Source organism: Boleophthalmus pectinirostris, unplaced genomic scaffold (assembly GCF_026225935.1).
Source record: "Boleophthalmus pectinirostris isolate CB_2022bp ecotype Guang Dong unplaced genomic scaffold, ASM2622593v1 HiC_scaffold_6, whole genome shotgun sequence".
NCBI classification, from domain to species: Eukaryota; Metazoa; Chordata; class Actinopteri; order Gobiiformes; family Gobiidae; genus Boleophthalmus; species Boleophthalmus pectinirostris.
The window spans coordinates 39,284,571-39,295,890 of record NW_026571447.1 but is presented as its reverse complement, the minus strand read 5'-3'; the positions used below and the strand labels follow the sequence as shown (position 1 = coordinate 39,295,890).

At 44.5% G+C, this 11,320-nt stretch overlaps 1 protein-coding gene across 1 annotated transcript in view; it reads right to left on the bottom strand.

Moving 5' to 3' along the window:
* Window positions 1-2,068: 2,068 nt before the first annotated feature.
* The window catches only part of znf385d (zinc finger protein 385D), a 236,581-nt gene continuing 227,329 nt past the window's right edge, over window positions 2,069-11,320 (bottom strand). The window contains exon 8 of the mRNA XM_055163922.1: window positions 2,069-3,056. Coding sequence (XP_055019897.1) covers window positions 2,814-3,056 — 243 coding nt within the window. The 3' untranslated portion in view covers window positions 2,069-2,813. The remainder of the gene's footprint in view (window positions 3,057-11,320) is intronic.

The window sequence follows — 11,320 nt, the reverse complement described above, 5'->3', positions numbered from 1 at the left end:
ATTAATTGATCTAATGCTGTGGAAAAGTCTGTATTATCATAAAAAATATTAGGGATGTGACAATAACCGAAATATCGTAATATCGTGTCTTCAATGTTCTCACAATAATATCGTGGACCATCACAATATAGCAAATTACGAAGTTTTGGAGACATTAGTGATTCTTTTATAGGTCAAATAGACTTCAGCAGCCCCCAGAAAGATTAAAAATGCTCTAAAATGGCCCAAAATTGAGTAATTCGTTTGCGCTTAGTTTGTCCTTCATTTGTGCTTCGTTTGTGCTGCAAAAATTTTCTTTTGTGCGATTGTGGCTCTTAAGATATTAACAGTTTTAACAGAGATATTAATTATGCTTTTATCGGTCAAATTGAGGTCAGCAACCCACAGGAAGCTTCAAAATGCTCTAAAATGGAGTCATTCGTTTGTGCTTCATTTGTGCGATTCTGGTTCTTTAAATATTAACAGTTTTATTTTCGGTCGATGACGTCATCCAGCCGCTCAAAAAGTTAAACAGCCTCGAAACGGCAGAAAATTATACTAAACATTTGTGCTTTGTTTGTGCTTCAAAAAGTTTTGTTTGTGCCACTTTAGTTTTGGAGAAATTAACGATTCTTTTATTGGTCAAATTGTCGTTAATTTCTCCAAAAGTAAAGCAGCACAACCAGAACTTTTTACAGCCCAAACGAAGCACAAAGAAACAACAAAAAAATGACAAAATTTTGAGTCATTTTAAAGTATTTTGAAGCTTTCTGGGGCCTGGCCAACCCCAATTTAACCGATAAAAGAATCATTAATATCTTCAAAACTAAAGCAGCACAAACCAAACTTTTTGCAGCACAAACGAAGCACAAACACTGACATAGTTTTTGTGTAGGTTTGGGGGACCAACTTCACGCAGGTTCTGTAGACGTCTCCGTTAAAAAGATGATCCAACATTATTTTTTTCTTTCTTTCAGTCGGACAACTTCCATCTCTCCGCCCGTCTGTCCGTCGTCCGTCCGTGACTCATTAGCCGTGTTTACCTCGACGTGTTTGGGCTGCGAGACGTCGTCAGCGCCGCCGCCGTGATGCCGGAGCGTTCTTCTGTCACACGGACGTCACCGCGGAGACGGGTGACAGCTCTGAAGATAACTCACCGCCAGGAGCCCAAACACGTCAACGTAAATACAGCTCACTAATACGCTGTCCGACTAAAGGAAAATAACTTTTACTGGAAAACTACACTTTATTTTTGCGACTTAAAAGCTCAATTTGACGTTTTTTTTATTGAGGGTCCATCGATATGTCGTTGCTCTGCCTGGAAGTTTGGTTTTATAGCTCAAAAACAACTAGAAAAACGCCTCTACACGGATCTGAGCCTCAACTTGTTCAGGTTTGGGCTCAGTGAAGATCGCACGTTTTAATGCCATACTGCGAAACATTCCAGACAAATCAACGGAGAAAAAGCTTTTGACGGACCCACAACGCACCTTTTAGTTTGTAGATGTTGTTTGAATAGAGTCATCTACTGTTCCTGGTCATTTTTTGGTGCAAACTCTGTAAATTTGGAGCTTTGGGTTCAAAAACAGAGTGTGCGAAGTCCAGCGGCCGCTCTAATTTCAAGTACTATGTGACTTCACACAAGACTGCCCTGATTACAGCCAGACGCAGGAGCGACCGAGCAGAAAAACCAAACTCCTTGATCTGTTGTGAAGTCAAACCCAATCAACTTTTCAAATGGGAGACGGGGGATAATATGAATTTATTTTACAAAGACACAGCTTATATACTCGAGGTTTAATGTTCTACGTAAAATTATTATTATTTACCTGAAGTTCGTTAAGCTTCGTGGATCTTTTCTCGGAGGACACATATTATGCAAAATTTGGATTTGTGTTCAGCTTCGTTCAGTCGTTTTATTGAATTTGTTTAGAAGTTCCTCAGAAATCAGACTCTTCTAATCCTGGTTTAGTCCTGGTTTAGTTTTAGTCCTGGTTTTAGTCCTGGTTTAGACCTGGTTTTAGTCCTGGTTTAGATTGGGTTTTAGTTCTGGTTTTAGTCCTTATTTTGTCCTGGTTTTACACCTGGTTTAGTCCTGGTTTTACTTCTGGTTTTACTTCTGGTTTACATCAGGTTTTAGTTCTGTTTTAGTCCTCGTTTTGTCCTGGTTTAGATCAGGTTTAATCCTGGTTTAATCCTGGTTTAGTACTGGTTTTTAGTCCTGGTTCAGGCCTGGTTTAGACCTGGTTTTAGACCTGGATTAGTCCTGTTTTAGTCCTGGTTTTCAGTCCTGGTTTAGTCCTGGTTTAGACCTGGTTTAGTCCTGGTTTAGACCTGGTTTAGACCTGGTTTAGTCCTGGTTTAGTCCTGGGTTTAGATTTCATTATCTGTTTTTTCATTTTGATTTTGGAGACAAATTATGAAGAAAATACTTTTTTTTTTTCATTTTCTTATTTTTGGTTTTATTTTGAAAAACTACTAAATGAATGATACACGGATTATTAAGATGTTTAATGTTAAAATCTCGACTCGTCTTGTGTAAATTTTGTCTCATCTTTTGTTCCATCTGTACAAATATTGCATAATATGTGTCTTTTCTTTCTGCACGTTTGAGTTTCTGTCGTTATCGTCGCTGCTCTGAACACGTCTGCTCCTCACACGTTCCTCCCGCGAGCCCCAAACCCCCCGACGTGTGAGTATGGGAGTATGGCTACCCCGGCGCTCAGGGACTCCATGGAGCAAAGTGCAGATGCAGGAGCTTAAACCGGGCGAAGGAAGCAGAGGCTTCTGATGCATAGAAGTGTCCCCCCGGGCGGCGCCGCTGGGGGCCGGGGTCAGTAGGGCGCGAACAGGACCTGTGGGTGGGACGTCCTGACTGGGCCGGGGGCGGGCCGTAGCAGCGAGGCGGGGATGGGGTGGGGCTGGAAGAGGGCGGGGCTGGGGGCGGGGCTGGGTCCGGTCGAGCTCCGGTGGGGGAAGGTGTTGCCCATGGCGACGGCGGCGGCGACGGCGGCCAGGTGCGCCGGGAGGATCTGCGAGCTGATCGGCTGGAGCTCCTTCCCCAGAGACAACTTCACCTGAGACACAAGAGAATTTATTTATTTATTTATTTCATCATCATCATCTTTATTCTGGACTCATGGTCCATTTAAAAAACAGACAAGGACAGTGACATTACAAAACAATAAATATTCATGTTTTTAAAAGACGACCACACCAGTGTCTCCACATGTTGGACTGACACCTTATTGCACTGAATCTCAGATTTGTGAGGGACATTATTATTTCATTGTCTGATTTGTTCATTCTGCAGATAAAACTGTACATTAAAATTCTTAGTGCAGCTTGCAGAGTTTTCACTCGAGCAGTAACAAACATTTCAGTCGCACTCGTCCATCGTGGCTCCTCAAAAGCTCCGTAAAGTGTCATTGTAAACACCTGCAGTCTTTGCAAACTGGCTTTTATTTATTTATTTATTTAACAGGGACAGTGCATATTAATGAACATCTACAACACTGCAGTGTAAATATGCAAAAATGCTCATTTCCATCTGTCGTCCCTCGGCAGGAGACACCACAATCTTAACAGAAAAACTGTAACACTTAATAATAACTACACCTTACTTAGCCTTAATAAAGCATGAACAAAGACTTAATTAATAATGAACAAAGACTTAATTAATAATGAACAAAGATTTAATTAATAATGATTCATGCTTAGTAAATGCTTAATAAAGGATCATTCGTCTTCACTTTAGAAAAGTTCTCAAAAAGACTTAACTAACAGATAACAGCTGCCTGAATGATCATTGTATTACATTATTAGTAAATCATTCTCTCATAGTTTATTAATGATTAATAAATGCTCAAATGGTTAGTTCATGAGTAATTAAGTATGAAATAATTATGAGTAACTATTTACAGCACAGGTGAATTAAGTGCAAGTGCTAATTAATGCAGTAATTAAGTAGTTACTAAGCTTGAATCATTATTAATTAAGTCTTTGTTCATTATGAATTAAGCCTTTGTTCATACTTTATTAAGGCTAAATAAAGTGTAGTTATTATAAAGTGTTACCGAAAAAACAAAAACAAGCAACAGATATAAACTAAAAATGTCTGGTTTTCCTTTAGTCGCTGTTTCAAGTAGGACTTGAAAGTGTCCAGTGTTGGAGTTTCTCTTATTGATACTGTTCCAAAATGTTGTGCCTCCGTCTGAAACACACTTTGTCCGAATGACGGTCTTTACTTTAATAAAATCCTGCAACGGAGGAGGGGCAAGTCCACGCAAAACTTTATAGATAAAACATCCATATTTAAAACCAATAAAATGATTAAAATTAAGAAGATTATACTTAGAACACATGTGGTTATTTGTTTTGTATTTGTTGACAGTGTTTTTGTAAAGTGTCCAGACGTCCCTTTGACCCGGGACAGTCCAGTTTTGAGCCTGTGTCCCCTGTCCCTGCAGATTTATACAAAACCACTGATTTGTCCCAGTTTTATACAAGAAATGTCCCAGGTGTCTCTATTTATGACCCAGTATAAACAGTTAAAATTATATTTAGTATGCATAGTATACAATTTATTTTGCCGTATGTAAATATTTGTAAAGTTTCATCATAAATGTACAGCAAATGACATAACTTTAGAATTTTTGAAACTATGTAATGGGGTAACCAGGTCTAAACCAGGACTGAACCAGGACTGAACCAGGACTGAACCAGGACAAAACGTTTTCAGTCCCGGTCTGGTTCCGGTCTGGTTCCGGTCTGGTCGGACCTGGTTTAGTCCTGGTTCAGTCCGTCTGCGGCGCAAAATTCCGGCATCTCAGTTTAAGTCACAGAAACGGGAAACGACCGTTATCCGATTTATCCATTTTTCATTTAAACACAAAATCGAAAAATTAAAAAATTAATCGTTATTGTTTTTTCATTTTGGTTTTGGAGACAAATAATGAAGAAAACTGTTGTTTTGTTGTTTTCTTATTTTTGGTTTTATATTGAAAAACAAATGAATGATACACAGATTTATCAACTGCATTAATATTATTCATGTCGGAAAAGCGGAATGTTTGAAAAATAGTAAAGTGCCGCTTCTCCAACAATAAAAAAAGGTCAAAAAATAATCTTTATGCTGTTACTCCGACAATTAGACGTCAGTGTCTAAATACCAGCATGAAATGGAACAGAACTGAAGCTCATAATAGTAAATTTGACAAAATATTTCCTCTTTACAGAACTTTTTTTAAACTTCCATGAGAAGATGAAGAACTTTTGCACCGTATATGGACTGAACCAGAACTGAACCAGGACTAACCAGGTCTAAACCAAACCAGGTCTAAACCAGGACTAAACCAGGACTGAACCAGTCTAAACTAAACCAGGACTAAACCAGAACTGAACCAGGTCTAAAAAAGGTCTAATCCAGGACTGAACCAGGACTAACCAGGACTGAACCACTAAACAGGTCTAAACCAAGTCTAACCAGGACTGAACCAGGACTAAACCAGGACTAAACCAGAACTAAACCAGGAACCAGGACTAAACCAGGACTAAACCAGGACTAAACCAGGACTGAACCAGAACTGAACCAGGTCTAAAAAGGTCTAAACCAGGACTGAACCAGGACTAAACCAGGACTGAACCAGGACTAAACCAGGACTAAACCAGGTCTAAACCAGGACTAAACCAGGACTAAACCAGAACTGAACCAGAACTGAACCAGAACTGAACCAGGTCTAAACCAGGTCTAAACCAGGACTAAACCAGAACTAAACCAGGTCTAAAAAAGGTCTAACCAGGACTGAACCAGGACTAAACCAGAACTGAACCAGGTCTAAAAAAAGGTCTAACCAGGACTAAACCAGGTCTAAACCAGGACTAAACCAGGTCTAAACCAGGACTAAACCAGGACTAAACCAGGACTGAACCAACGACTAAAGAGAAGCTCATAAAAGTAAATTTAACTAAATATTTCCTCTTTCCAGAACTTTTTTTTGCAGACTCGTTCTCGCCACACAGTCTCCTCCCTCGGGCCTGCGCCTCCTGCTGGGCCGAAGAGGTCACTGCAGTTTAATCGAGCGCATCTGTAACGGAGACGCTGTGGGCTCCGGCGGCACCACTCCCCCCGATCTGCGAACTACAGCGCCCCCTGGGGACACATCCCCCCCCCCCCCCCGCGCCCATCAGCCCGTCAGCCCATCAACCCGCCTCCGTCCGTTAACCGGAGCAATGACGGGTTACGGAAAAGCCATTTGCCCCCCGACGGCTCGCACGGCGGATCGGGGGCTTTAGCCGGAGATGAAAATTCTCCTTTATCCGGTGCACATTAAATCAACATAAATCGGGCGAGTTCCCTGCGACGTTTCACAGGAGCAGCAGCTGGGGCCATTAGTCTGCGAGCGGAGAAGGACGAGCGGCGTTTTCGACTGACGCTGAGGGGGGAAAAGAGAGAGTGGAGTTTCTGCGTGTGAAGCGGCGTAAAGGGAGCGGCGGGCGCGGAGAGGCACATATTTGTCTTACGGCGGGTAAACAGACTGATGGACTCTGAGCGCGTGAGAGGAGGAGGAGAGGGAAACACGACGGGAGGGTTTATCTGACGTAACAGTGGACGTTCAAGAAGACGCGCCGGGCTCGTTTTCATCTGCGACGCCCGCGGAGCGTCGTTATCATTTGGACATTTTAAATCGTAATATTATTCCAAGACTACGACAAGTCGGCGCAGTTACAGGAGGTGTTAGAAAACTGTGGAGCTCAATAATCCGTGTGTCATTCGTTCATTCGTTTTTCCAAAATAAAACCAAAAATAAAACGAAAAAACAACGATTTTCTTTATTATTTGTCTCTAAAACAAAAATGAAAAAATGGATAACGACCGTTTCCCGTTTACGTGACTTCTGTGACTGCGATGTGGACTGAACCAGGACTGATCAGGTCCGGGACCAGACCAAGACTGAGATCGGGACCAGATTGAGACTGAGACTGGACCAGGACCAGACTGGGACCAGACCGTGACTGAGACCGAGACCAGACCGGAGGCTCAGAGCCCACAGCAGGGCCCGAGCTCGAAGCTGAGGCTCGGAGTCAAAGCTCTGGTCCCAGTCTGGTCCCAGTCTGGTCCCGGACCTGGATCAGTCCTGGTTCAGTCCGGCATCGCAGTCACGGAGGTCACGTAAACGGTCGTTATCGTTTTTTTCTATTTTTCATTTAAACACAAAATCGAAAACTGAAAAAACAAAAGTTTTTTTCATTTTGGTTTTGGAGACAAATAATGAAGAAAACTGTTGTTTTTTCGTTTTCTTATTTTTGGTTTTATTTTGAAAAACGAATGAACGAACGACACACGGATTTCCCGTTTATGTGACTTCTGTGACTGCGATGCCGGACTTCTGCACCGCATGACGGACTGAACCAGGACTGAATCAGAACTAAACCAGGACTAAACCGTTTTCAGTCCTGGTCTGGTCCCAGTCTCAATCACAGTCTGGTCCCGATCTGGTCCCGGCATCAGTCCTGGTCTGGTCCTGTACTCATCCCAGTCTCAGACCCAGTCCCGTTCCCGGTCTCAGTCCTGGTCTGATCCCGGTCTCAGTCCCAGTCTTGGTCCCAGACTCAACCCTTGTCTGGTCCCGTTTCTAACTCCTGGTCTCAGTCCTGACCTGGTTTAGTCCTGGTTTAGTTCTGGTTCAGTCTGTACGCGGCGCAAAAGTTCGGCATCGCAGTCACAGAAGTCACGTAAACGGGAAACGATCGTTATCCGTTTTTTCATTTTGGTTTTGGAAACAAATAATGAAGAAAATAGTTGTTTTTTTTTTTTTTTTTTTCGTTTTCTTATTTTTGGTTTTATTTTGAAAAACGACTGAACAGATGATACACGGATTAATAATGATTCGTTTTTTTCAGTTTTTGATTTTGTATTTAAATTAATAATGGAAAAAATGGATAATGACCGTTTGATCCCGGTTTAGTTTTGTTTTAGTCCTGGTTCAGTCCTGGTTTAGTTTGGTTTTAGTCCTGGTTTAGTCCTGGTTTTAAACCTGGTTCAGTCCTGGTTTAGTCCTGGTTCAGTCCTGGTTTAGTCCTGGTTTTAAACCTGGTTTAGACCTGGTTTAGTCCTGGTTTAGTCCTGGGATCAGTCCTGGTTCAGTCCTGGTTTAGTCCTGTTTTAGTCCTGGTTCAGTCCTGGTTCAGTCCTGGTTAAGTCTTGGTTTAGTCCTGGGATCAGTCCTGGTTCAGTCCTGGTTTAGTTTTGTTTTAGTCCCGGTTCAGTTCTGTTTTAGTTCATCTCCATGGAGACGAGCAGGTCTCACACCCTCCACCTGAAAAGTTCCGCAGTGCTTCTTTCCCCCGAGCGTCTGTGTTGAGTTTCTTTCACCTCACCCGCCTCTGAACGAGCAGAAATAACTGCGGCTCTGCTCTGACATTTGGGGACGTTTGGGGAGTTTTTGACCCGGGTCGAGGTTTGGCCGCGGGGGGCGAGATCCGAGCGGGTCACGGCCGCCGATAAAAAATCTGTTTTTCAAATGGAATCATCTGCTCTGGGGGTTTTAATAAAGGCGCTGATGAGAGCGTAAAAGATGACATTTAGACGAGAGGAGGGAGCGAGCGGCGAGCGGCGAGGAGAGCGAGGAGAGCGAGGAGAACGAGGAGGAGAGCGAGGAGAGCGAGGAGAGCGAGGAGAGCGAGAGGAGAGCGAGGAGAGCGAGGAGGAGAGCGAGGAGAGCGAGGAGGAGAGCGAGGAGGAGAGCGAGGAGAGCGAGGAGAGCGAGGAGAGCGAGGAGGAGAGCGAGGAGGAGAGCGAGGAGAGCGAGGAGGAGAGCGAGGAGAGCGAGGAGGAGAGCGAGCGAGGAGAGCGAGGAGGAGAGCGAGCGAGGAGAGCGAGGAGAGCGAGAGAGAGGAGAGCGAGGAGAGCGAGGAGAGCGAGGAGAACGAGGAGGAGAGCGAGGAGAGAGCGAGAGAGAGAGGAGAGCGAGAGAGGAGAGCGAGGAGAGCGAGGAGAGCGAGGAGAGCGAGGAGAGCGAGGAGAGCGAGGAGAGCGAGGAGGAGAGCGAGGAGGAGAGCGAGGAGGAGAGCGAGGAGAGCGAGAGACGAGGAGAGCGAGGAGAGCGAGGAGAGCGAGGAGAGCGAGGAGAGCGAGGAGAGCGAGGAGGAGAGCGAGGAGAGCGAGGAGAGCGAGGAGGAGAGCGAGGAGAGCGAGGAGAGCGAGGAGAGCGAGGAGGAGAGCGAGGAGCGAGGAGGAGAGCGAGGAGAGCGAGGAGGAGAGCGAGGAGGAGAGCGAGGAGAGAGAGAGCGAGGAGCGAGGAGAGCGAGGAGAGCGAGGAGGAGAGCGAGGAGAGCGAGGAGAGAGGAGAGCGAGGAGAGCGAGGAGGAGAGCGAGAGAGGAGAGCGAGGAGAGCGAGGAGAGCGAGGAGAGCGAGGAGGAGAGCGAGGAGGAGAGAGGAAGAGAGCGAGGAGAGCGAGGAGGAGAGCGAGAGCGAGGAGCGAGCGAGGAGAACGAGGAGCGAGGAGGAGACGGAGAGAACGAGGGCACGACCGCTCACACCATAAAAACGGAATTTAAACGGACGAAGAAACGGACTCCTGTGAGATTTAAGCCTCGTTATGAAGTCGGTTCCTCGACACAAACAGACCTGGAGAATCTGTGTGTCGTTCGTTCATCTGTTTTTTCAAAATAAAAGCAAAAATAAGAAAATGAAAAAAATTGTATAAATGGATGGTTTAGTCCTGGTTTAGTCCTGGTTTAGTCCTGGTTTAGACCTGGTTTAGTCCTGGTTTAGTCCTGGTTCAGTCCTGGTTTAGACCTGGTTTAGTCCTGGTTTAGACCTGTTTTAGACCTGGTTTAGTCCTGGTTTAGACCTAGTTTAGACCTGGTTTAGTCCTGGTTCAATTCTGTTTTAATCCTGGTTCAGTCTTGAACCAGGACTGAACCAGTAATGAAGGCAAGGCAAGTTTATTTGTACGGCACAATTCGTACACAAAGTAATTCAAAGTGCTTTACAGAATAAGAAATACATTAAAATCATAATAAAAACTAATCAAAACATAAATAATCATGAAGATTAACATTAAAAAAGAGAGACATAAATTGGAGAGAAGAGTGCGGAATGAAAACCTTTCAGTTATTTGCACAGTTAAACAGAAATGTTTAGAGTCTGGATTTAAACAGCGTCACAGAAGAGTCTGTCTCACATGTTCAGACTGTTCCAGGTTTTAGCTGCATGAACCTGAAACTCTGACTCCCCTTGTTTAGTCGTGACTCTGGGCACCAGCAGGAGTTGGTCCCTGAGCTCCTCAGAGTGTGAGATGTTCATATGACACTAACATGTCACAGATGGACTTTGGTGCTCGGCCATGGAGACACTTGTACAAACAGAGCTGCTTTAAAGTCTCTGAGCCACAGGAGCCAGAGCAGAGACCTGAGACCAGGAAGCATGTGCTCGCACTTCCTAGTTCGAGTCAGGACCCGAGCTGCAGCGTTCTGGATGTTCTGGATGTTCTGGATGTTCTGGATGTTGTGGATGTTCTGGATGTTCTGCAGCGTCTCGCAGCTCGTTTGGAGAGACCAGTGAGCAGAACATTACAGTATCTAATCTACTGGAGACAAACGCATGGATAAGTTTCTCCAAGTCTGATTTAGACAGTAAACCGTTGATTTTTGCTATGTTTTTTAGATGGTAAAAGGCTGCAGATGTTATTGACTTGATGTGGCAGTTAAAGTTCAAGTCTGAGTCCATTATTACCCCTAGATTTCTTGCCTGATTTGAAGGTTTTAGAGAGAGAGACTGGAGGTGATGCTGACACTGTCCCTTTGTTTCTGTGGACCAAACACTATGACTTCAGTCTTGTCAGAGTTTAGCTGGAGAAAGTTGTTTTGCCTCCACACACTGACTAATGAACAGAGAAGAATGATGAAAATGTGCGACGTGAAAACTTCTATGTCCAAAGTCGCTCTTGTTGCTTTAAGTAAAAACAAACCCAATCCAATTCCACACACTTTTGCGTCACCGTCTGCAGCAGATTTACTCCTGAAAACACTCGAGTAAATGCGGAATAATAAGCGAAGACGCAACGCCACTTTTGCGTCTTCTGTTCAGACCGTCAGCCAAGTCCCTGGGTTCCAAAATGGCCGAACATTCAAGTTAATGGGCTCGATGACGCATGATCCCAGATTCGCCTTCAGCCCGGTGAGGTACGTCTGGTGTTTGTGGGCCGCGACCACACACACGGAGCGCGGGCTCGTGTATCACGTGATCGCTTTGACCAATCAGAGCAAGAGGAGCTGGAGAGGAGCCGAAGCGAACGATTATAAAACGTTTTTTAAGACGACTGAAGGATTTTGAAC